At 47.1% G+C, this 27741-nt stretch overlaps 1 protein-coding gene across 2 annotated transcripts; it reads right to left on the bottom strand.

Annotated features, from left to right (window-relative positions):
- On the bottom strand, nt 1-27234 carry sptlc2a (serine palmitoyltransferase, long chain base subunit 2a). 2 transcript variants are annotated; one of them, XM_042072145.1, is made up of 12 exons: nt 26955-27234; nt 25600-25794; nt 24947-25101; nt 23148-23296; nt 22388-22512; nt 19933-20026; nt 18582-18693; nt 15960-16179; nt 15518-15644; nt 6303-6438; nt 4772-4901; nt 1-2508 (listed from the first exon to the last, which is right to left on the bottom strand). In XM_042072145.1, exons 1-12 carry the CDS (start codon nt 27099-27101, stop codon nt 2389-2391), a joined length of 1710 nt encoding a protein of 569 aa, XP_041928079.1. In that variant the 5' UTR covers nt 27102-27234; the 3' UTR covers nt 1-2388. The 2 variants fall into 2 exon arrangements, with proteins under 2 accessions (XP_041928079.1, XP_041928080.1); XM_042072146.1 differs by having other exon boundaries at nt 18588-18693.
- Nucleotides 27235-27741: the final 507 nt, after the last annotated feature.

Here is a 27741-nt window from a genome sequence, read left to right as displayed (position 1 = left end):
TGATGTTTTAGTCATATTTTAATGTCCTGGAAGGCGTGAACAGTGCTGATATGTAGGGAACAGTGCACTTTGATCGATGAAGTAGGTCTACCATTGTTAGTACTGGTAGCAAACCCATATTATGTGTTACAGCACATGTATTTATAAAGCCGTCTGGATATGACACCACTGCTTTAATGCAGACCAGAAATTCCCATAACATAAATTGACAGAACCAATCATTATTATTCAGGTCAAAAGGGAGAACAAATAGACTTCACTTTAACAAAACATGACACTAAATATGGTTATCCATGACTTCTTCCAGGTACAATAAAAACATTAGATGTCCTTTTTTGATACATACACATATTATGTCTACCAAGCTGAGAAGCTTGCACATGTGTTTACCAAGCTGAAAAGCTTTCTCCTTAAACTAGTGATCTGACCAATACATCCTTACTGGTAAGTAAAAGTCCATCTTTGCCTGGTGAACGGTTCGATAACTTATCTTGTCACAACTGAATAGATAGAAATAAAATACAACTCCAAAGAAAGAAAGAAACACATCTGACATATGACAATCAACATTCATCCATTTTTTATGTTTTGGTCACAGGGGTTAGGGGTACGTATTCTTTTTCAAAGTTGGATATCTCAAACACAATTTGGAATGGATGACGTTCAGACAGACAAGCCGCTAAAGCCACGAAACATAGTGTATCAAGTACAGATCAGCACCGTTTTTTTCATCGTAAACTAGCAGCCTCAGTGAGTACGTCATACATGCGCTTGTTGAGGATTACAAAGGGTTGTTTTTTACTCTCTCTCTTCCAACAAGGAATACTCATCAGTAGTATTGGCACTGAAGAGCATGCAGTGTAAATGTGCATTTTGAGGACATTCTGGAGCTGCCTTAGAGAAACAATGCACTTTTACTTCCCAAATAAGACACACAAAAAAAAGGAGATTAACAATAAATAAATCTGTACATCAGAGACAAAACCACACAAACTGAACAGACCTAAACACAGGAGGTGATTTGTTTTTGGAGATCCCTGCCATCTTGACACTGACAGTGGTGGCACGTCTTCCTCACCAGACAAGAGACTTCAGAAAGATAGTCTGGTGGTGGCCTTGGGGGCAGTCTATACTATCACTGGTCAAAGCTATATATAAAAAAAAAAAAAAAAAAGCTATAAACCAAATGAAAATATACATAACAAAGTTTATAAAAGGAGATAGACAACAGATTATCCTAAGATGAACTCAAGAGACTGCTCGTGAGCAAATAAGCTTAGTATTCATCAGTGAATATCAACCAAGACCCATTTCAAGAAAATTATAATGAAACGTAGCGGTGTAATAATAATAACAGTAATAATAATAATAATAATAATAATAATAATAATAATAATAATAGATCTGGGAATGAACAGAAGGTCTTGTCCCTGCCCAAAAGTTCATAAATCTCCTTTGAGTTGAAAATTTGACAGAAGTGCAGAGCTGTGTACAGATTGGCCTAAGACATTACCAGCGCCGCCCGTCCGTGAGTCACGTCACAGTACAAAAATAAATAGATCACTAGTCAGAGAAACCATATTGAGGTTCAAGTAAGACACTGATTCCTGGTTGTTATGCAAAGGCTGTGGAAAGAAAAACACCAGGGCCAAATCCCGAGAGGGGTGAGGGGGATCTCAGGGAGTGATTTAGGGAGGGGATCACCACGGCAACGCAGGGGGGCCAAGGTGGGAGTCCTCAGAGACCAGATCCCTGGGGCTCTCCGGTTCTACGTTCTCCAGTATGTTCCCACTTAATCCAGTGGTGTTCTCAGTGCACAGGGATGGGTTTGGGGAAAGACTGGTGCGCGAGGAGAGGAGAGGAGGGGGGTGAGGAGCGTATGAGGCAAACCAGAAGGCAGTGACCAATGAGAGTTTGTTTTTCCTTCTCAAAGCACAGAAATGGTGTCCTGGTAGTCTGCCTACACTCTCACTCTCTCTCACACTCAAACTCACACACACACGCACACACGCACACACACACACACACACTCAAAACACACGGGCACACAGAAGCCATAAGATGCAGACAGTCCAAACATTAAATTTCTTGCTTACAGGTAAGAAACGTAATGCATGTTAAAATGGTGAACAGAGAGAGATAAACAAACAGATAAACAAACAGACAGACAGACAGACAGATCACTGTTCACCATCCCCAGACCTCAGCAGGGTCATCAGTGGAATCTGTGTGCAGGTTAGGAGTAAGGAGGACTGGAAAAAGAAAATAAGACATTTATTGAGTGGTTCAGTAACTCTCTCCTTTCATGAGAGCTCAAGATGAGAGCGCAGTGCACGTTTGGTCTGAGGCCGGAGAGGTGCTTGGTCAATCGATTGATCGATCGATCGATTAGTCCTCACTCTCCTCATATGTGGTCTCGTCGGAGGGCCGATCCACAGCTGGTTGTGTTCTGTGCCGCGAATACTTCAGATGGAGCAAGTCCCCCACTTCACTGATTTTCTCCAGGGCCTGAAAACACACACACACACACACACACACACACACACACACAACACACACACACACACACACAACACACACAAACACACACACACACAACACACACACACAACACACAACACACGTCATATGCAATCCCATTTCTTCCTAGATCAACTGTGAGCTGCTACTCTGGTGGCTTCCACTACAGGGTCTGTCAAAGGATCTTCAGAGAGCCCTACTGTAGCACCACACAGCAGGATTAAAGGACCACCACTTCAATCACACAGCAGGATAGAAAACCACCAAAATATGAGGGTACTAAATATCAGAGCTACGTGGGCAATTTGTATTGTGGTTCCTCTGAGCATCCACATTGATCTATTGGTGAGGAACCACTTGCACATGCCGGTGGTGGAGCATTCTAGAACATGCTGGTGGTGGAGTATTCTAGAACATGCTGGTGGTGGAGTTTTCTAGAACACTGCTGTCTATAGGAAGCTAAACAGGGACCAGGGAGGTAAATCTCTCACAGTTCTCACCAAATCCTTCTGAGCTACAAAGAAAACATGTTTGGAGAAAACATAACGAGACAAATATGAAAATATGAAGAGTGGAATCTACACAGTCTACTGAAACAAGAACAAACACATACCACACACACACACACAGAAATGTCCATGTGTGTCTGAAATGCGCGTCACGCTGAGCTTTGAGTGATGTATTCTGATGTTTTAATTATCCTCTGGCTCTCCTCCCCTTTCTCTCCATCCAAGACTGCCACATAAAGCACACAGCTCTTCAACGAACAGCGGAATGCAGGGAAATCTATTCTACAACGGCTGAGGGGTCGGGGAGGAGGAGGAGGGGGGGGGGGGGATGCGTGGCGACAGGTTATACTGGCTCACATCAAAGCAGGCTCAGTTGAGATGCGATTCTTGTGAAAAGAAGGAGGCAGGGGGTATGTGTGTGTGTGTGTGTGTGTGTGTGTGTGTGTGTGTGTGTGTGTGTGTGTGTGTGTGTGTGTGTGTGAACTGGGAGGTGGTGAGGAGAGGGGACTGTATACTTTTCAGAGTAGTTAAATTGAGTGTCCTTGGGGAGTCAGATTAGGATGCTCTTTGATCTGCTGCCAGCAGCCCAGCGGTAGCCGTGGTAACGAAAACTCCTCAGTCGACCTGAGAGCAGCACCGGGGCCTCAGCTCACTAAATTAGCGCATGCTACAGGAGGCTGCGCACACACACACACACACACACGTACGTACGTATGTACACACAGACAGACAGTGTCCACTCACACACTAAATTAGCGCATGCTACAGGAGGCTGCGCACACACACACACACACACACACACACGTATGTACACACAGACAGACAGTGTCCACTCACACACTAAATTAGCGCATGCTACAGGAGGCTGCGCACACACACACACACACACACACACACACACGCACACACGTACGTATGTACACACAGACAGTGTCCACTCACACACTAAATTAGCGCATGCTACAGGAGGCTGCGCACACACACACACACACACACACACACACACACACACACACACACGCACACACGTACGTATGTACACACAGACAGTGTCCACTCACACACTAAATTAGCGCATGCTACAGGAGGCTGCGCGCACACACACACACACACACACACACACACACACACACACACGTACGTACACACAGACAGTGTCCACTCACACACTAAATTAGCGCATGCTACAGGAGGCTGCGCACACACACACACACACACGTACGTATGTACACACAGACAGACAGTGTCCACTCACACACTAAATTAGCGCATGCTACAGGAGGCTGCGCACAAGAGCTGCCCTCACACATTCCTCACACACACACACACACACGTACGTACGTACGCGCACACACACACACACACACACACACACACACACACACACACACACACACACACACACACACACACACACACACACACACACACAGTGTCCACTCACACACTTCCACCACAATCAGTGGGCAGACTCAGTTTGGAGCTTGGATAAAAGAGATCATATTATTTTGAAGTTTTATTTTTTGGGAGTTTGGGGGTGAAAGTGTCTGGTTTGGTCCTCAAAACAAAGCATTAAAGTGCTGGACTAACTGGAGCCAGCCTGAAGGGTTCTTCCCCTTGTGTTAAGGGAATACTTGATAGGTTTGCGTCCAAAGACAACAAACAGAGAGATCGCTAATAGCCAGACAGGCTAGACAGAAATACACTAACAGCCAAGTTTCCAGAACCATGCGAAGACTCACCATGTCCAGCATTTCTTTGGTGTGGGCGGCGGATATGCAGAAGCGAGCTCTGGACTCGATGATTGGGGTAGCGGGGAAGCCTACAACGACCACACCGATGTTCCTCTTCAGCATCTCCCGACCAAAGGCCCTAAGAAACCGACAGGAGAGGCAGAGATCACGAATGCCGGTTAGAGATCAACACAATACTGACCACAGCTAATGGCTTTTCAGTTGGTTCTACCAGAGAGCTCGTAGCTAACTGAAAACTTCCATTTCAATATGTTGCTCATTACCAGTGGGAGCGTGCAGAAGGGACGTATTTCTAAAGCTGCACTCCTGCTGCTGGCCACTAAAGTTATTTGTGCACTGCTCCCACTGACTATGTGACGAACTTCAAATGAAAGAAATTCATCTCACTTCTGTAAAGGAGAGTCACTCTGAAGCGTTTGGACCATTTTGAGAATAGCCCCTCATTGTAGTAAGACTCGGTGTTAGACAGAGAAGCGCCAGTGTACAGTAGGACAACAGTATGTTGGTAAGTTGGCGTGCTGATCTGTGGAAGCAGGAGCCGGCAGCGTCCAGCTGTGTAGTGCGGTGTGGTGTGATGGTGTGGTGTGGTGTGGTGTGGTGCGGTGTGCTGTGGTGGTGTAGTGCGGTGCGGTGTGGTGGTATAGTGCAGTGTGGTGGTGTGGTGTGGTGTGGTGGTGTGGTGTGGTGCGGTGCGGTGTGGTGTGGTATGGTGGTGTGTGTTGTGGTGGTGCGGTGCACACCACACCACACCACACCACATCACACCACCACACTGCACTATACCACCACACCACACCACCACAGCACACCGCACCACACCACACCACCACACCACACCACACCACCACACTGCACTATACCACCACACCACACCACCACAACACACCACACCACACCACACCACACTGCACAATACCACCACACCGCACCGCACTACACCACCACACCACAGCACACTACACCACCACACCACACCGCACCACCACACCACACCGCACTACCGTGGTGGTATAGTGCAGTGTGGTGGTGTGGTGTGGTGTGGTGTGGTGGTGTGGTGTTGCTGTGTGGTGTGGTGCGGTGGTGTGTTGTGGTGGTGTGGTGTGGTGCGGTGGTGTGTTGTGGTGGTGTGGTGTGGTGTGGTGTGGTGTGGTGTGGTGTGGTGTGGTGTGGTGTGGTGTGGTGGTGTGGTGCGGTGGTGCGGTGGTGTAGTGCGGTGTGGTGTGTTTTGGTGGTGTGGTGTGGTGGTGTGTTGTGGTGGTGTGGTGTTGCTGTGTGGTGTGGTGTGTTGTGTAGTGCAGTGTGGTGGTGTGTTGTGTAGTGCAGTGTGGTGGTGTGTTGTGTAGTGCAGTGTGGTGGTGTGTTGTGTAGTGCAGTGTGGTGTGTTGTGTAGTGCAGTGTGGTGGTGTGTTGTGTAGTGCAGTGTGGTGGTGTGTTGTGTAGTGCAGTGTGGTGGTGTTGTGTAGTGCAGTGTGGTGGTGTTGTGTAGTGCAGTGTGAAGAGTCATCCTGGCTCCGCTCACCCAATCTTGGCCGGCATGTAGAGCATCATGGGAACCACAGGTGAGTCGCTGTTGCCGTAGGTGATGAAGCCCAACTCCAGCAGTCTCCGCCGAAAGTAGGCTGTGTTCTCCGCCAGCTGTTTCACTCGCTCACGGCCTGGAGGAGTGTGGGGGGGGGGGGGGGGGGGACAAAGAACAAGTGAGTGAAAAGAGAGAGGGGTGGAAAAGGAGAACAGAGAGACAGATAGAACCAGAGAAACAGAGCTCAAGACCTCATCTAGTTCAAAGGTCGCCCGCTTTAGCTCGTCAGGCAAAAGAACAATTGTCATTATCAATCCAAAGATAACCAATTAATGGTTAATAACAAACTCAAGTAGAGTTAAAGAATCACCAAACCACTTGGACCATAATCTTAATCAGCATGGTCAACCCCTCTCATCCCACTATGTAGGCCACTGAGGCGGACGCTGCAGAAAGGCCGGGTTTTGAATGGCCTTAGTGTGATCTCCCTGCCCAGCGTACCCTTGGAGAGGCGGCAGGGTGAATCAGATGTTTACATTTCACGTGTCCAGCAGGCAGCTTTATCACACCCAGGGCTTTATCTGAGCGCAGCCCCCCATGTCTATTCAGATCCCAATCGCCTCTCCAAACAAAGAGAGGCTTTGGCAGGTAACGCAGCAGGCAGTGTGCAGACGCAGACACACACACACACACACACACACACACACACACACACACACACACACACACACACACACACACACACACAGAGAGAGAGAGGAGAGAGCCTCCGATTCTCCACTGATAGTGGCCAAGCTGCACAAATATGAGAGGTATGCTGCAGGCACGATGAGAACAACACCCGACGGGGAGAGAGAGAGAGAGAGAGAGAGAGAGAGAGAGAGAGAGAGAGAGAGAGAGAGAAACAGACAAAGAGAGAGACAGAGAGAAACAGACAGAGAGAGAGAGAAACAGAGAGAGAGAGAGAGAGAAACAGACAAAGAGAGAGAGAGAGAGAGAGAGAAACAGACAGAGAGAGAGAAACAGACAGAGAGAGAGACAAAGAGAGAGAGACAGAGAAAGAAAGAGAGAGAGAGACAGAGAGAGAGAGAGACAGAGAGAGAGAGAGAGAGAGAGAGAGAGAGACAGAGAAAGAAAGAGAGAGAGAGACAGAGAGAGAGAGAGAGAGAGAGAAAGAGAGAGAGAGAAACAGACAGAGAGAGAGAAACAGACAGAGAGAGAGACAAAGAGAGAGAGAAAGAGAGAGAGAGCCTCCAGTTCCTCACTTCCTCCCCGAGCGCCGGATCAGTGATCACAGAGTCCCGCGGTGCGGCGCGGCCGACCCAGAGTCCGTTGGAGACAGATAGACCAGCAGGCCGGCGGATGTCTGGTTCTGTTGTGATTTGGCCCGCAGGGGTCGGGGAGGGTTGGGGGGGGGTTGGGGTCGCCCCAAAGAGGGGACTTGGCTCCGCTCGGCCAGCATGGCTGTGAGTCGCAGTGCTCTCTCGCTCGCCAAACATTCCGCGCATGCTGAAGATCTGCAGGGGAGGAATTTCCTCTTCCTGGACAATTTCTCGCCCTCGTGTGGCTCAGACACAAAGAGAGGGGACGCCATGGCCTTCAGAGAGGCATGAACACAGGCACACACACACACACACACACACAGGCGCACGTGGACACTGTAGCTGTTATGTAAAAATATTTTCAGAGGCAACACTCAAACATCTTCTAGCCCAACAAGCAAAGTCTTCATTTCACCCAAGAGGTACAGTAGAGAAAAGCAGGAAATCACTAGAACAAAACACAAGCAGGGCTGAAACTTATGACGCAATATGGCTATCATGCTACAGATGTGTGCGCATGTGTGTTGTGTGTGTATATCCGTATGTGCGTGTGTGTGTGTGTCCGTGTGTGTGTCGTCACACCTGACGGGCTCTCGTGAAAGGAGACTTGACTGGCTGTGAAATTGGACTCTTCCCATGGTCAACCCCCCCCCCCCCCCCCCCCCAAACACACACACACACCCCTTCTCCTGGCTCATGTGAATTGGCTACTGACAGATAAAGCCATCTCATGGAGTCATGACCCGGTCACCCTCTCTATGGCTTAGCCATCTCTGGCCATTTTGTAGAAGCCTCCAGCATCCTGTTTCACTGAAGCATGTCCGTCCACTTTCACCACCATTCCATACACACACACACACACACACACACACACATTCCCACTCACACACACACACCTCCATGCATATACACATTCATTCCCACTCTCTCTTACACACACACTTTCTCTGTCGCACACAGAAACACTCTCCGATCTTGCCCATTTTACACCCTCATTCCCTTAGTGAGACCCCATCATTCTGACCGCATCAGTATAAGTGGTCAGAAACACATGTGATTAGACAGCGCTTGTAATTTGAACACGAATGCTACAGATTGAAGCTGACTGTTCAATAGATATCCCTGCATAACATGCGCCAACATAAATGTACTGTCTGTGTAGTCATATCTGATTGAGAAAAAACGCATAGTGTGTCGGGCAGACATGTTTTGTTTTTTGCCAGTCGCATAGGACAGTCGTAATTCACTGTACATTTCAATGGTTTGAAAAATGAGATAGGGCAGAAATCCAACCAAATCGGTCCAACACAACTGGACGATAATTCAGCCCAACACTAAAGTTTGTTGGACCAAAGTCGTACAATGTTTGCCCGGCTTAATAGAGTGCATACAATAATAAACCACACCGTTTCTAAAATGCATCTCCTCAGCCCACTACCAAAGAACACGCTCATGCAAACAGCGGCCGAGTGGTCATCTAAAAAAAGATGCCATCAAGTTCCTCTGGAATCACTGCACCCCAAGCGAAGACAGACATTGGTGGACTCATCTGGCTTGTCTGTGGTGGAGCTGGTGTGTGTGTGCCAGTGTGTGTGCCCGTGAGTGAGGAGCATCCCTCAGCAGCTCCGACTGGGGGTCCAGTATGTGGCGGACAGGGCTGCCGGGGGTCCGTAATGAGAGGCAGCTCAGCCTCAAGGAGCTCCCCCATCAGCTACATAGATTCATGCTCGGCAGAACAACTGTATAAAAACGTTGCATCTGAAAGCAATAAAATGTGAAGGGGGGGCAGTGGGGTGGGGTGGGGGGGAGCGGCCACTCAGACTGCCCGTCTTCAAGCTCTTCAGTCGGCATGGAGGGCCTCCCGGGGGGGGGGTTGGGGGGGGTGGTGGTGGGCTTGGGGGCACGCCTATCGGGGGAGGGGTGGGTCAGGGGTGCTGGAGGGGAAGGGGAGGGGGCCCCTCAAAAGTAAATCTTTCTGGGGTACCCTTTCAACAGCTAGTTTCACAATGCGGAGCCCTAACTCCTTCCAGACCCCTGAAGGCTGAAGGGTTCTGGGGGGCGAGGAGTGTGTGTGTGTGGGGTGGGGGAGGGGGTGCGGGCCCGAAAGAGCTTCCAGATGTGGGGGCTGCTTCCCCTTCTCAAACGCACAGTTCCTCCTCACTTCCTCTACATCTGGGGGTGGGGTGGGGGGTGGCACAAACACCCGCGTGGCAGAGTTAAGAGGGGCTTCAGAGAGACAGAGCCCGTCACCAGGTCACACACAAACCCCTGCTCGCTCCCCAGCTCCACACACACACACACACACACACACACGGATGATCAGATGAACACCATCACTCTTTCTCTCTTTCTCTCTCTCTCACACCACACTTTCTCAGCTCTTTCAGGCACGTTTGGATGAGTCACACATCACTCTCTCCACTCTAGTATTCCTCTGGTGTTCCTCCAAAGCATCTGCTGTCATTCTGAGTGTGTGACTGAATGTGTGTGTGTGTGTGTGACTGAATGTGTGTGTGTGTGTGTGTGTGTGTGTGTGTGTGTGTGTGTGTGTGTGTGTCTGAATGTGTGTGTGTGTGTGTCTGAATGTGTGTGTGTGTGTGTGTGTGGCACCATCTCCCAAGTGGGGCCACCACTGGCGATGAAAAGCCTGACTCACAGACCACTCACACACTTGCACTCCAGGAACCCTATGGACCGTACGCTCCACACTCTCCACCAGGGGAAACACTGATTCACCGTCAACAGAGAGACAGAGTGAGCGAAGGAAAAGCAGCGTCACGGCCAGATATATTTCAGTCTTCCTTTGATGTCCAGAAAAATCCTGCTCCTTTGCCAGCAGCCGTCAGCCGCCATCCGCCTCCATCATCTAGTTTTCCTGTAAGAGGCTCGGACAATACTCATGCAGGTTCCTCTCGGAAGCCTTTCAGTGAACACACACAGCTTCATCCATCATTCTGCCCAGTGTTTGGGGGGGGGGGGTTAACACACCTTAGCACCCAAGACTTGTGTCCCCCACACACCCGGCCAGCAGAAGTAAACACCTCTGGGCAGAGATAAACGTCCAGCGTTTGCTAAGTGCCACTGAGCACATAAAGGTTGCAATCAAGCTTGACAGTGTGATTAGGTGGGCCAATACAAGCCCTGTTGTCTAAACTTTCCAGCCTTACTGGCCAAGGACACGCAGGCTATGCTGCCATTGTGCTTAAAACACAGAGGGAGCCATAGAAGTTATTTACAATGCTTGCTTGGACTTACGTAAGATAAACAACACAGTTCTTGACAAGCATTCCTTAAACGTTTGGGAAAAGAGACCTAGAGGTAGCGTCTTTGAAGTAGAGGCCGCTAGAAGCGACAAGCATGTGTTCTCATGGAAGATCCTGAGGTTTTAGAGGTTTCACTGTGTCCTTCTGACATGCAGGAATCAAAATAGTACATTCCTAAGGAGTAGATGAGCCGAGTTATGTGTTAGAGTGGGCAGTATTAAACAGGACAAAAAGAGGCCTCACACACACACATACACACACACACACACACAAACACACAAACACACAAACACAGGTATAGGGAATAGAAAAGGCTTCTTGGAGTAATATGCCATAAAGGTTTGGCAGGCGTTTTACAATGGGCATTCAGGTGCGGGAGAGTGAAGGTTGTGAGAGCGCGTTTGCAGCGGAGTGCAACTGACCTGAACCAGACTCCCCATCGGTTTCCACCTAAGGCCCAAGGCTGTGGCAGCAAGCGTGACGGGACGAGCTGGCCACTGATCAAATGCACCTGGCTCCGCGTGCGAGAGCCGCACGCGGTCGATCGCATCTCGAGAGCTGTCCACGCACGCAGATGGTTTTGCTCAGCAGGAGACGTCGGATGCTTTCCATCCGACGTGACGCTGACAGCGAAATCAAGAGTCAAAACACGCTGGGCGATGTGAAATCTGAAGCTCGCCATTAAGGCTGTCCGCCCGGAGGAGGACACGGATCTGGCAAGGCCGCCCTTCAGCTTTTCAGCTTTTTTGGAGAATGAAAACCCGCTCTGATGCAGGTCAGTCCAGCTCCCATGAGCTTCCACTGACCCAAGGTGTGTGTTAGAGTTCTTTTCCACAGATAAATGATATCACGCCACAAGGCTCGAGATGTAAAATAACTCAAAGAATATACTGCTTAGAGAAGAACCATGAACCATGTCTGAACCCACAGGATGATTCACAGTGCCGGCACCTGCCCCATTCATTACTCCACAGGACTTCACACACAATGGAAATCACTCGTCAAACCCAACGGCAAGAATCTGGATCCCAGTCAAATATCTTTCTTATATTACCTTATCTATTCTCTTCCTGCTGTCTTTTCCATCTTTCTTCCTTTCTCTTTTATCTTTCTTTCTTTCTTTCTTTCTTTCTTTCTTTCTTTTCTGATTTCTTTCTGTCTATACATCTTACTCTCTTTAACTGATTTCTTTCTGTCTATACATCTTACTCTCTTTAACTGATTTCTTTCTGTCTATACATCTTACTCTCTTTAACTGATTTCTTTCTCTCATGGACTTTTTTGCTTGGTGTGAATGACACTGAAATAGGAGAGTGTTGTCAACCCCCGTATTACCAGATGAGACGACAGATTGGTACTTTATGTATCCCGAGGGCAATGCAGGCATCCAGTGGCTTATTTGTTCCCTACAAGTGAACTCCGACCTGGTCTCCACTCTCCATCCCCTGCACACGCTGCCCAACAACATGCCGTTTCTCACATCATCGCTGGCCTATCTTCGTTTCTTGGTATTTTATGCTCCCAATGTTGTCTTCAAGGCAGTGCTGTGCTTCAAGGCAGTCCTGGAAGGAAGTAGGGTTAGGCATGGGTTAGGTTTAGGATTAGGTGCCTTTAAGTCAGCGATGGCAGCGCTGCCTGGAAGACGACGTTGGGGGCGTAAAACACCACTGAGCCCTATCTTCACCTGCCATCTTGCTCCTCAGATGTGGAGGGTGCAAAGGTCAGCGAGTGCAGACGGAGTGGATATCTCCCCTGATAAGGCCCACTCTGATTAGCCTCTTTGCGGCCGATTTCCTCCCCCACCCCTCCCCTCCGCAGCAGAACTTGTTTGGCGATGACCCAGTTCCCACGCGCAGTGTTAACGCAACGTGCAATTAAGCAACAACCAACCCCAAAGGCGCTCCGTCTACTCCAGCACGTGGTTTCCAGCGCTGACAGCTGAAGGCATTTTGATGACAACAAAACCGCTATTAGGGTTACAGTGTAACTTCCTCAAAAGCCTGCTGATAACAAAATGAATGTCATGATAAAAAGCAATTAAAGCAACACAATGCATGTTCTTTTACCTTAAAAAAAGGCTTTAAACTCATTTTGATGCTACAATGACTAAAAATATGGCAAATAAAGTCTCTGACATTGCCATTGCATGCCCGGACCAGCTGACTACTTGCACTATGTAACATTGTTGATCGGGTAGGATCATGACCCATTTAGTCAGTTCAACAAACTGGATACAGTCTAAATGATAAAGGACATTAGATATTGACACCAAGGGTCATAAATATCAATTCGTCCATCATGTTGCTTTAATGCATGTGAAATTCTCCCAACCTAGACATTTGTGCTAAACACTGTATCTTTGGTATTACAATTCAAAAAGAAGTGCTACGATGGTAGCAGACAAGCTAAGCTGACAGCCAAAGCCAAAGCTCTCCTTCGTTTCCCCCTGGCCCTCAACAGATACCACATCAGCTCTGACTCATGACAAGGCCCACCACTGTGATGGCGGAAGTGAGCCCTTTGCAAAGGAAGGCTTTTTTTCCCCCCTTTAAAAGCACAACAGACCTTTGTGTGGACAGCCATGGACATTGTGCTGGGATGGACACCGCCTCAAGTCTAACTGGAGTTTCAAGTGTATTAGTCACACTGAGCAATTCACCTGGGGGCTATTGAGGAGGGGAAGGGGCAGTTGGGGGTGAGGTGGGGGCAACTGTTTGTTGTAGTTGCCCTCCATGATTGAGTGGCAGTGGGTCCAGCCAAAGGGCCAGATCAGACGGCCGATGGAGGGGTAATTGTTAACACATTGCCCAGGCTTCGCTGTTGAGCTAAATATTTTACCTGCAAAGAGTCGCCACATCTGTACAACTAATCAGTCTTAGTCCATGTGAGGAGGGAAATTGCATTGGGGAGAGAGGTGGGGGTGGGGTGATGTTGAGAGGGAGGGAGAGAGAAAAAAAGTCCCGTTATACAGTCTTCCGCCTCCTTCAAAGTGATCCGTGTACGATGACTATCGCAGACTTCTGTCCAAGTTTATTCAGCGTTGGAAAAAAGACCCCCCCCCCCGTTCTAACGTTCTAACATTCTCGTAAAATGCTACAGCGCAGGCAAACGCATGATCTAAAAATGATTAAAAATTCTTATCAGTGGGGTCAATGCATACAGGCGTTATACACACACACACACACACACACACACACACACACACACGCACACACACACACGCACACACACACACGCACACACACACACGCACACACACACACGCACACACACACACACACACATGAGATGTGGTGTTAAGAGTGGCCCTGGAGCGGGTAGACGCATAATACGTGCTGCCACTGTGTGCTCACTAAGCAGCTGGCATCCGCCTCAGGTATGCAGCACGGGCGCTGAGACTGGCTTGCTGGCACGGGGCACGGATGCGATGCCCATCTCCCCAGGCTGATAGAGCCGCCCGATAGGGCCCTGTGCCCGACCGCAGCCCGGGCGACGGGCACAAAGACGCTTCTGTGCGCGCCAGGAACCACGGAGATGTGGATGCTGCAGGTAGCTGGCACAGACTTTATCGCCTTTAGTCGCCTCCGCACTCTGGCCAACGCACTGCTTCAGCACCACTGCCCTCAGAGAGCAGATCTCATTACTTCTCCAGCGCCCACGGTGTGGATTCAGCACACACACACACACACACACACACACACACACACGCACGCACGCACGCACGCACGCACGCACGCACGCACGCACGCACGCACGCACGCACGCACAGACTGGGCCATGATTCAGGTGAGCTCGGTCTGCTTAAGACTGTTTATTTTCCAGCCCGCATCGGTTCACTATGGGTTTGACTGCACTCCAACTAATCTGCCAGGCCCCACCTTGCTATGTGTGGATACTGACCCCTAGTGGCAGAAACATGTCAATAAGCAAAACAAGATGAGAAGAGAAGAAGCTCAAACAAAGTCCTTTTAGTCAAGTCCCTCCACTCCGCGGCCATATTGCAACGCTTTTTGGGCACTTATCGGGCATCCATTTCGGCAGAAATGCGCGTGCGCAAGGCTTCACGACACCAATCTTGCTCCAGCGGCGAGATCACAACACATGATTGGCACGATGTCTTCACAACACACCACACGATTGGCTCAATGTATTCACAACACAACACACAACTGGCTCAATATATTCACATGTCGACGTTTTGAGAAGGGGTGGGATATGTGTAGACAACTGCCATATTGGTGTTACAAACTAACCCCGTGCATTTCTATGGAGGATTTTTTGAGTGCTGTGTCTCCTCATTAGAAAGTCTCTAGCTCAAATACACGTACTCTATAGTTTACGCTTGGGCTTAGTGAACTGGTGAAGCTTGTATGAGTAACTTCTTCTGTTTTGAAAAAGTGGTAGCTGATAAAAAAGCCTCTTTAGCTAAATACTCCATTGATACTGGCGGCCGATACAAAGGGATTCTACAGGGAGATTCTTCAATCATAAGCCGAATATCAAAACCTTTTCTCTGAGAATGTTTTATAAACAGAGTACAAAAGGCCTCTACATGAAAGGGCTTGATTGACAAGAAAATACAGTAAAAAAAAAAAAGTAATTTGAAGAGCGCTGTTTGATAAAGCCTTACCTATTGTAGTTCCATCTTCACCCATAATGCACTTCATAGAAGTGATGATTTGTTCCACGATGGGCGGAGACATGGAGGTGGCGTACACAGCGCTGTGAGAATGCGTGCGGAGGTAATCCATCAACTCCTGCACACACACACACACACACACACACACACACACACACACACACACACACACACACACACACACACACACACACACACACACAGGGAAACAGATGCACAAAGAGCCACAAACATGTAAACACATAAATCTGTTACATTTATAAAATATCGGAGATCAAATCTATTTTAAACAATAAACTGTTACAAACAACCACAGCAAGCAAAATAAATAAACAATCAGGGGAAACACAGTCTATTCTACACTAGCATCTATTTACAGAACTGTCCAAACTTCCTCTAAGTAAACCGCCCGCGGTAATAACCCAGTCCTCACCTTCCTGCCACCGATGTAGCCTCCGGCGGCACCGAAGCTCTTGGTGAACGTGCCCATCATGATGTCGACGTCGCGGGGGTCCAGACCGAAGTAGTCGACCACACCGCGGCCATAGGGCCCTAGAGCACCGATGCTGTGGGCCTCATCCAGGTACAGGTAGGCCTTGTACTTCTTCTTGAGGGCGACGACCTCGGGCAGTCGCACGACGGAGCCCTCCATGCTGAGGGAGAGGACAGGTTACCGCTTCACACAACAGCAACGTGGCGCGGAGAAACACCCAGTACAGACGCACACAGCTGGCCCATACCAATACAGCAGATCTAAAGCTATGCCGAGGAACAGACACACAAGGCTTACTGCACACAGCTGGCCCATACCAATACAGCAGATCTAAAGCTATGCCGAGGAACAGACACAACAAGCCCTAACTGAAATGAGGGGCATGAAGAAAAGGAACTCAATGAGCAAAGTGTCCCGTGCATGAACTAAAGACATCGTTAGGAGTGTGGGAGCCCGGAGCTGATCCAGTTATGTTTCAGCTTAGAATCTTGCTCTTGGTATTCAATTAGCAAAGACATATTGCCTGGTACAGTAGCAACTTAACATTAAGCTTTGGATTTTGCACACCATTATGAACTTGGGCCCATGAACTGAAACATACTGTAATGCCATTAAAGCAGAAGAAAATAGTGCTAGGACAAGTCTGTCCAGACAGTTTAAAGGATTGTTATGCAGTTTATGCTATTGTTACGTCCCTGTGTGTGTTTATTTTTGTGTTTGCTTGTTTCTCTCTGTGTCTTGTGTTTTGTTAATTTCAGACTGTCCAGCAGGGGGCTTAATTGCTGGGCCGGCACTATAAAAGGTGCTGGCAGACATCAATCGGGAGGTCTCTTGGTTTTGGGGCGTTCTTGGATTCTGGGTTGGCCGCTACTACGCCACACTACTTTGCTCCACTGCTTCGCTCTGCTGCGCAAGCCACACGCTCTGGTTTTTGGCCGTCGCTGTTGCTCCTGCCTGTTCCCCGAGTGAGAGTCGAGAAGAAGGCTGGGGATTACCTGGGCCTACTTTTGAGGCCTTTCGTCTGGGCAGCCTTGTTTTTTCGTTCGTCAATATTTTTCTTATTGTTATTTTTGTAAATAAATGTTTTTGAATTATACTTCCATTTTTGGCCGTCTCCTATCATTTGTCTATGTCCCACAACACCCCTAGACAGTGGGACGTGACACTATGTAAATATATAAATAATAACTAGGGCTGTCAAAATAACTGATTAATTTCGATTAATTAATTTGAGAAAAAAATAACGGATTAAAAAAATTAGTGCAGATTAATCGATTCCATATGACCTTTGACCCCGAGCCATTCTAGTCAGTAAAAATTAGACTGTAAAATGAAGGAGAGAGAAGAAAATGTGCTGCCTGGATCATTGATTGGAACATTTACTTTTAAAAAACGGCCTGATGGTGTTGATAAAAAATAGTGTTGAAAATAAAGTCCTCTGCAATGAAAATGCCTTGTATGTGAAAAAAAAAAAAACATCTTCCCGAAGCACTTTTGAATTTATTTCCTCAGCATATTAGGTCATATCATAGATTATTATGGCAATTATTTGAACAGTGAAAATAATAAGAGTTTTTGAACTTTAATGTCACTAATGCTGATTATTCAATGATTCATTTGAATTTAAATATTTAAAATACTTTCACAGCAAAAATTATATATGCGATTAATTTAGATTAATTAATCACAGAGTATGTAATTAATTTAGATTAATTAATCACAGAGTATGTAATTAATTAGATTTTTTTTTTTAATCGATTGACAGCCCTAATAATAACACATTTTATTTAAAAAGCACCTTTCATGTCACATAAACTATATCACATTCATAATATGCTGGCCTAAAGAGGTTACTGTTAATGTCTGCAATTAATTCACCATGCCTGATGTAATGCGGAAGTGACCTACAGACCTTTGGGGCAGTGTGGCAGAATGCTTTTTCTCTCATAGTGGTGAGGTATCTATATTTGCTATTTAAGACGGCTGAGAAGGATCAGAGTGACCAAGCAGGGGTGTAATTCAGTGGGAGCATGACTATGCAAGGCCTTACAGTGCACGAGTAGCCTGGGAATACCCATACGACCTTTCAGCAAATTTGGGATTTGCTCTGCAGGTCAGTCTGGCCAAGAGGCCATTGAAGCCCATTTCCAATGTCCCTAAAACACGGGTACGCAAATAAAATCGCTAATCCGGCATGGACGTGCATTTTTTTTCTTTGGAATTGAGTAAACAACTGCATTTAAAACCTTCGTTTGCAAGATTGCTACACTTTTGAAACAATTTGGTGAGTTTAATGCATCAATGTAAGTTTAATTTCACTGCTAGTTATGCCCCTGCTGGATGTAGTAAGACAATGAACCTTTTCCAGATCCACTCCCAATTGTACAATTGTGAAGGTCTGGGTGTTCCCAGGCTAGTATATGTGAGCAGCAGGATTTTAAATTGGATTGGGTATGTAGCAGGCAGCCAATGGAGCTGGATGAGCACAGGTGTTTACATAGCTGACGATAATGGACATGTGCTAGCATGGCAGTGGTATTAGCACAGCCTTCTTCAGGTCACCTGTACCTGTAGATCCCCTCCACCACAATGAGGATCTTCTTCCAGGGGCGGTGTGTTCTGGGTTGCCCGTGGATGATGGCGTCTCTCAGAAGCTTCTCCAAGCTCTGCATGTCTGGAACACACACCAAAGACACGTCTCCCTCAGTCAAACACCATACTTCAACAGAGGTCACCGTGTTAGCATGCACCACACATCCGGATCAAGGCAACCAACTACGAATGCCTGCCAAATTTACCTTGGACAAAAACAAAGTCACTTTCATTAAACCTCAAAGTATTAAAAATTCAGCTCCAGTTCAGCATCAATTTCGAGGGTCAGTGGCTATTAAATAGCATTTTGTGTCCAAATTGGCTGCTGAAGAGGGATCAATTGAAGCTAATGTGGATAAATAAGCAGATGGGCGTGACCTTTCAGGCGCAGTGTTGATATGCATGCCACGGCTCCAATGACAGATCAGAGAAATGAAACCAAATGTCAACCTACTGAGGGGATGTGAGACACAGACATCCATGCTGCACCTACTCTAGACAGGTTGCAATCTGTAGCCTGTGTGCGCGCGTGTGTGTGTGTGCGTGTGCGTGCGTGTGTACGCACGCATGTGTGTGAGAGAGAGAGAATGTGTGTGTGAGAGAGAGAGAGAGAATGTGTGTGTTTCTGTGTGTGTGTTTCTGTGTGTGTGTATCAGTACTTACATACAAAAAATGCATGTGTGTGTGCATATACAGTAGTTAAGTGCAAACATGTATTTGTGTATGGGAGACACAGACACATTAGCATGCTTGCAGACACAGATTGTGTATGTGAGTGTGCGTGTGTGTATATGCATGTGTGTGTATGTGCATGTGTGTGTGTGTGTGTGTGTGTGTGTGTGTGCATGTGTGTGTGTGTGCATGTGTGTGTGTGTGCATGTGTGCTTGCACAACCTGCGTTGTGTTGACTAAGCAGTTCAGCCCCAGGCTTGAGCCCCCAGCCCTGCAGTCCCTCAGGCTCTCATACTAACAAGGTCCGTCTGTCGCCATCATGGCCTTTCGGGTGCCTCAGGTTAACCCACTGCACAGCTACTGTGCCTGCAGATCCATCACATTTGCACATTTGGTTTGCATATTTGTTGGGCTTTTGCTTTTATGTTGATAGGACAGTGGAGAGAGGAAGGAAGTGAGTGTGAGAGAGAGATGGGGTGGGATCGGTAAACGACCGCAGGTCGGAATAGAACCTGGATTCCCTTCGGCGCTGAGACCCAAATGTGGAACAGTGCTGGCGCCTGCATGACAGCTCCTCCCACATGTGCACATTTGAGTGTATGTGTGTGTATGTGTGTGTGTGTGTGTGTGTGTGTGTTTAGAGACTCACTGTTGTGCTTGAAGACACGGATAGTGGCCCCAGACAGCCGGGCTCCCAACACCAGGGAGGCGTGGTTAAGCTCGTCACTCAGAATCAGACTGCCCTATCAGGAGACAGCAGGAAATGGATGGGTCAGGTCATCATGACTAAACAATGCAACACAGATAAACACACCTCCACACTCACAGGGGGAGAGCTAAAACATTATTCTACCGCATAAATCTATTCCAACCAACAATGAAAAACAGAGTAACTGTTTAAGATACAGAGCACTGGTGAGTATCTTTTGTTATGCTATTATGATTAAACTAGATAAAAAAGATATAATAAATATAAAAAAACTGGAAAAGATTAAATACTATTTCGGTTGTGAGTTTTTTAAAGAGATTACCCTCTTCTGGTGAAGGCTCCCGTTTATGACACCTGTTGCTAAGCACCAGTTGCTCTTAAAGGACAGACTAAACTAAATTTCAACACTCGAGTGACTCCAGTGAACGCTTCTTCAAAAGACTCCTCGTAAAAACTTCATTGACCAGTATACAAATGTCAACCCTTAACACAAACAGCAAAACTTACTGCTTGACAACCTAACAACAGCACGCATCACCTGCAGATCTGTACACAGGGGCAAATAAACATGCCACAGGGTAAATAAAAGAGGGCATAAATATGCCACGACAAATACCCTCCCGAAAATACGACTCTGTTCTCAGATGGTTAAGATGAAAACTTGGCTCCTAAATTAGTTTATTCTCCTGACTGAGCCATTCCTGCTTTGGGGAGAAGCATTACCCCGTAGAGGAGCAGATTCAGACACCGGCTGTGATCTGGGCCACGTCTGCCCCAGAGCCGACTGCATTCTGGGAAGACGTGATAAATAATTCAGAGACGAGACTGAGCTCCTTCTAGTGTCGGCTCCCCCGAGTCCCGTCGGCTCCGGGAAGAGACGTTAATGGCGTTCGCCGTGACCCGACTGCTGCCGGCGTCTATGCAGGAAATGACTTCGCTTGGCTGCTTTCATACGGAGCAGCACGTGGGCTTTCACTGCTCCCCACCCACGTGCCTTAGCGGAGACTGGGGCGGCTACTATCGTCACAGCAGGGGGGCAACATAAACATAAGCCTGCTGGGGTTCAGGGTCTTCAATCAATGCACATAACTTTAAGGTCACGGTCAAAAACACGTGTTATGACTGTGCTCTTGTGTCATACATTACATTCAATAACACGTGTTATGACTGTGCTCTAGTGTCATACATTATATTATATATGCTATTACAAGTATACAGCTTAATGTATATGTAACCCTGTCTCCAAACATAAAGTTCTGGTATTCGTTGTTCACTATTCATCATCTTTAATGGCTACACTTTGGCCGCTTGTTACTACGTGACTAAGGAGGTGTACAGACACCACTGACTGAAACACATCTGGCAAGGGTGGCATATCGACTACAACTGTTCTGAAACACATCTGGCAAGGGTGGCATATTGACTACAACTGTTCTGATGTTTTAATGAAAGGGCCGTGTGTTTTAAGTCAAGTCGACACAGTTTGGGACTCGACCATTCAAATAAATAAACAATTGAACTGCTTTCTGATCGGGTTCAGCACAACAGCACATGTGGCATCCACACATCTGCGTTTTAAAGCCAGCATCTAAAGTTTAGCTTGTAGTCATCACAGACAACACAAACGGGAACGCAAATGTCTCTGTAAGTGAGTTTTTGCTTCATTTTAATCACTTGATTGTAAGGCATTCTCCACACAAAGGACTTGTGTCCTGGGACCTGGGCTCCTAAATGGCATCTCGAGCGGAATCTGGAGCGGGGCTGGAATTCAAGACTGCTCTTAATCCCTACCAGGCTCCCCGGCTGCAGCAGAGCGAGCCGCCACCGCGAGACGTCAACAGTCAACACAGAGCCGTGTTTTTCTGCAGGGGTCAGCGACGGGTCAGATGGGAGATTGCGCTGTAGCAGCGGCCTCCATTGCCTCCTGCGTGGCCTCCACGAGCTTCTCCTGGCCGCTCAGGAGGAAACAGAGTCGCGAAAAAAACAGGCTCGAGACAGTTCCTCCTTAGATTTGGATGCGTTTATCAGGTTTCTCCGTTTCCGAGCGTACACAAGGTCTTGGAGGTGAGGGCCAGACGGCAGACGCTGGGCCAAGCACACCTCAGCGACTGCTCAAGATCTCACAGCAGGGGTCAAGAGATTGCACAGGGGAGCCATCTGGAGGTTTCTCTCTCTTCTTTCGGTTCCCACACATACATTCCCTCGGTTGCAACCTGGCGACTGCACCAACGTCATGTCAAGTCATGTCTTGCAGTCATGTTCCCAGACTTTACAACCGAAAAATAGTCTGGCAGAGGCAGGAGCCGCCCAAAAATAACTGTCGAAAATAAGGCCGAAACTATCAGCAGCGGTGGGGAGCTGTCAGCACGTGTGTCAACAGGGTAATCCTCCCTACCTTTCCAATGATGGCAGGTATGTTCATGGAGTTGGTTGCGAAACCCATGCCGAACGCCATGGCTGACTCCACGCCCAGAAACCTCGCCACCAACTCCTCCAGGTCCTTGTGTCTGTCCAAGTTACCTACACACACACACACACACACCACACAGGAACTATGAGTCCATGTCTAATATGCACACACACACACACACACACACACACAATATACAATATACAATATACAATATGCATCACGATACATGGGTCATCACAATACAATATACATACACATACACGTATATACACACACACACACAATATACAATACGCATCACAATACATGGGTCATCACAATACAATATACATACACATACACGTATATACACATACAATATACATACACATACACACACATACAAGTATATAGACATACACACACACACACACACACACACACACACACACACACACACACACACACACACACACACACACAGTTCATCAGCACCTCCCCTTGTGCTTCCCCTGGTTCAGTAAATCATAACAAGCTCCTATCAGGCCAATCGGTGGAATGGGTGGGTTGGGTTGAGGAGTGCATTCCTGGCTTTGTGTCAATTTCTTCATTAACTCAATGGCTCACTTGCTGTAAGGCTGACCTTCTAAGGGCCTTCTGGATGTGTAATGTGTGTGTTTGAGGGGGTCAATCTAGTCTGGTGTCAGTGTGGAGATGAGGGGAGTACTGTAAAATTAAACCCCTCCTGGAGGTTGGCACTCACCCATCTCCTGCCGCGTGCTGCCCACGCCCACGCCGTACTCCCGGGTGACGGCAGCGGCGGCCTCGGCGCACATGCCCGTGTTCTCGGCGAAGCCCAGGTAGTTGTAGGAGCCCATGTTGAGGACGTCCTTCACCACTCGGCCCGTGTATCTGAGCAGGAAAGCCTCTCGGTCAGACACGGAGCCATAAACAACAGACCCTTCCCGTCCGCAAAAAAAAAACGCCCGCCCCCTCGCTTCACCTCTCTGCTCCGGCTGACCTTAAGTGCTTCGCCTGGCAACACTTTATCTGCTCCTGAAGCCTGATTGGCTGCCAAGCACAGGTCATGTTGCTCTTGGATAAGGAAATAGCATTACTGAGCTATCACCTCACACAGCCACATAAACATTGGCCCAATGTCAGCTTGTAGGGGCTGCTAGTACCAGGAATCGCATCACGCCCATTGCTTTTAATCTCCAGGTTCTGCTACAAGCATCCCATTACGATGAAACTTCATTGTCCTTTTCCCAAGAGCCTGTCAGACCATGTGTGCTTATGCCCACCTCGACTTTGCCTCTCGACTCCCCAAAATCTCGCCACTCCCTGCTCTGAGAGAACACTGTGTTTTCTGCTCCATCTTCAGTCTCTGCGAGCATAAACAGCTGGCTACTCCCTATTTACTCCTGGTTTCATTGCCTGTTCATAAAACCCCCTGACAGTTTAATCAGGCCGCCAGGAGCCAAACGTAATCCAACCATCACTGCAGCTGATTTACTCTGGGACACAGTTTCACTCAGTTTATTCCACACAGGCTTTCCAACACACTTCACACAGACAGACAGTCAAAACTGGACACCACTCCACAGCTACTGTCCTGGAGGAGCCCTCTGACGGTCTGTGGAGAGCCATGTCACTAGTGCCAATTAGATGCTACAAAGGTAGAAGTAACACATAGAAACCATATAAAGCAGACATGGGATGCTCTTACGCAGGACTTAGCTCAGCCATGCTTCTCATATACACAACGGACAGAACTATTTACTCATCTAGGAGTCAAAGTGTTTGTATGTGTTTCTTGAAATGTATCACCACCTCTGAAGTACTGCATAGGCAATGGGAAGACAGACAAATGTGTCAGAGAGCAAAGCAGGCAACCTTGGGCAGGGATGCTATTCTGCGGTTCTCATTTCCAAGACTGACAGTACTCATCTAAGAGTGTAGTAGCAGTGGTTGTAAATAGTGCAACCAGTGACTATATACTGCATCTTGCATTGGGGCTGAGGGCAAGCCTGTAGGTTGGGCAAACACAGTTCTCTAAAACATGTTCTTCAAACACTGTGTGTGATACGTAGTTGGGTAGGGGGTCAAAATGTGTCAATAACGGCGTGAAGCAATAAGGGTAATCTTGGATTTTCCAAGTCAACCTTGCTGATATAGTACATAGACTGACTGCTGGCACAACATTCTCAGTGCTTATCACAAGCAGACACTTCAGACCTTTTCGTGCTCTCTGAAAGCCACAATCTGCAGTCAGTGTTATATTAGCTCTGTGTGGAAAACCAGAAAACTGCCATTGGCACCACAGTGGGTTGAAATCTACAGTCGGCTCATGGCAGGTGATGGCTGCTGTCAACATACAATTTGTTTGTGGTATGATGGATTAACAATAAAACAATCTCCTGCCATCCTTGTATGGTTAACAAGACAAAAGGTACACAAACATTGAATGAAATGTTGCAGATGTGGAGGCCTTAATACTGGGTGCTTTGAGTTCAATCATACCAAGGCAATTTTCCCTCAAAATCATAAGTTGCAACTTACTCAAAGGTCCAGTTGTAGTCCTGAGAGATCCTCTCTATGAGGTCCACTTTGGCTCCCGGAACACTGCATATGGGCCGGTTCCAGCTGTCTCGTATCCTCATGTACAAATTTCTTGTGTAGAAGTTCTCAAAGTCTTGATAAAGTGGAACAAAGTCCTTTGACAGAGATGAGAGACAAATAAGATGGCTCAGATGCGTGCTACAATTCAACCAGCCTCCAAATTTGGTTTTAATTTAAAAAAAAAAAGTGTATGGTAATGGAAAGTAGTCAAAGCCCTTTACTTTGTATTAAACTGTCAGGGCATGGGATGGGATATCTGTTCACAGAGAGCAAAAGGGCCCAACAGTAGGATAACAGTAGGATATCCTTTCACTCAATAGAGTAGAGTCCCCTTTTCCTCTGCACCTCCCAGTGCTCTCACTACAGGATCAAACACAATGCTCAACAATTACAGCGTCCTTTGTGCTTTACGTGCAAAACTGTGTGTCCACATGGCAGAAATGTTACTCTTATCCTGTTCGTTACTGGCAATGTTTCACATTTTTCAATAGTCCAGAACATGGGAATGTGTCTCTGGTTTCACCATTCTCTCGATTCTTGACATCACAGAAAACTATCGCAGGCATTTCGGATGCCGTTGCTGCCTTACTCACCTTCTGTTCTTCCCTCTCTCGGGCGATATGACATTTCTCAATCTTCCAGTCCCTCAGGAAGTCCCTCAGATAGCCAAAGATGGTGAGGATTCCGTATCCCATGTATGTAAGAACCGCCACCAACATAGGCGTTTCCTCAAATGATTCGAGGAATGGCCTGCTGTACAGACCTCCATTGGATGCTCTATGGTGAACCTGACACACATAACACGGGACAGAGGAATGCAAAAACAATGCTCAGTGAAATATGTGAGTCGACAGATAAGGTAGCCTCTACTATAAACTGGTGTAACTCGTCAGCTTGGCAGTTACAGTTAGAGGCCATAAAAAAAGTTTGAGTAAGACAGACAATGACATTTCACAAGACACACAAATGGGTCACATATCCCACAACATGTACATTAATATAGGGATAATGTTGAATATGTGACCTACTCCATATCAAGAGGAGTATTCAAACCCTGTGCTTCACGACCACATGTGACTAGTCATGCCTCTCTCACAAATACCCTGAGATGAACAGCACTGACGCACAGTGAAGTGCAATCAGCTGGGAATCCTGGATTATAACATTAGTGTCCCTAATGCAGAGGCAAGGCACAATTGGTTGGTCTTGGTGGTTAAGATCTGCACTTTTCTGTACATTATTTCCTCTTCCTAACACTTTGCCAATGGGATGGTTAAATGATAAACAATGCTCTTTTATGTTACAAAAGTCCCTCCAGATACATCAGAGTTTCTGATTATACAGTCAGTTGCTGTTTAAAATGTTGAGGCGTTGAATTAAGACCAAAAAAGTCCATTCTGCTCATGTGCAAAAGGCCAACAACAATGATGAATGGGGACTCCGCCGGTAGCAACACAAAACAAACCAGATTTGTTTATGGCTGACAGCAAAACAGCAACATTCCATAGAGTTTCTCGCTAGATACATTGCCTCCATCATAACTGCAAGCTCGTATAGGCTACTGCTCAACTCGTAATAACTTCTATATTCTATATCGATTTGAGCCAAATCATGCAAGCCCATACAGATGCCACACCTAAATAGATGAATACGATTCGCCAGAGGAAACAGATCTGATTAATAATGTCTAACACTAATGATAACGGACAGCTTGGATTTTAAAAAGGCAAGTAACTTTCAAAGGGACCAACCATTCTTGCATCGTCAATACTGCTAGTGTTTATGTTAGCAATTCTGATGGTTAGCTAGCAATGCGGTTTAAGGCTTGTTCCAAAAAGTCTGGGACATTCAGGCGACGGTTCGCCACATGATGTTCACATGCATGCTGTCTCCGAATACACACCCAACCCATCATCTTACATCCGTGCATATAACGTTACAGCCTCACCTTCTCTTCGAGGTAGCAGGACTTGTGGTGCTGCTGCTGATAATGGTAATGATTCTTCACAAAGCCGTTTCTGCATGGTTTCACCCCATTTGTTGTTCGATGACACACTTCTCCATTTTCCGGTTTATTCGCTGAGCTCTCGGTCATCCTTGTCTTTGACTTTAGACATACAACAACTTGCACGAAAATTCAATATGTTACTTGAGGCCGCTGACAGGACGGTTCACTTTCTTGCTATCCTGTCAACGATGAACCTGAAATGAAATTCCAGCCTCTGCAATACCGGAAATGAACGCCCCTGGCAACCACTAACAGCCAATGACAGATGTTGTTTGCTAAGTAGGTGTGGTCTTTGACAGTTTGGTTTTTACAAGGGCGTGGCCGTCTGTGGAAATGAACTTCAATAACCTCCCAAATTAGGAGAGTAGGCTAGCCTATGCTCCATCCTTCCCATCAGTTGTAGGTTTCAGAAATAGTTCAGAAGAGAGTAGTAAAATGGCTAAACAATGGCTAACAAACTGTATTCCGTTACTGTATACAGTAGAGGTCACATGGCTAATTCCTTAAGGTTTTCTTTTTCTTTTTTTTCGATGTGCAATAATATTGTTATAGGCCTAAACAGGTTTTTTTTGTCTGACTTTTCTCCAGAGGTCCTTGAAAACTGCAGGCTATACAGCCTGTGCGGGCACTGATGAGCATCAAAAGGGCCATTATCTATTGCCAGAACAATAGGCCAACCTCATTCTTCAGAATTCAGTATTTGGATGCCAGCATTTGCCAGTGCAGT

The sequence above is a fragment of the Alosa sapidissima genome, chromosome 19 (assembly GCF_018492685.1).
Source record: "Alosa sapidissima isolate fAloSap1 chromosome 19, fAloSap1.pri, whole genome shotgun sequence".
Lineage (NCBI taxonomy): Eukaryota > Metazoa > Chordata > Actinopteri > Clupeiformes > Clupeidae > Alosa > Alosa sapidissima.
The sequence above is the reverse complement of the archived record's forward strand: the minus strand, read 5'-3'. Positions and strand labels throughout refer to the sequence as shown.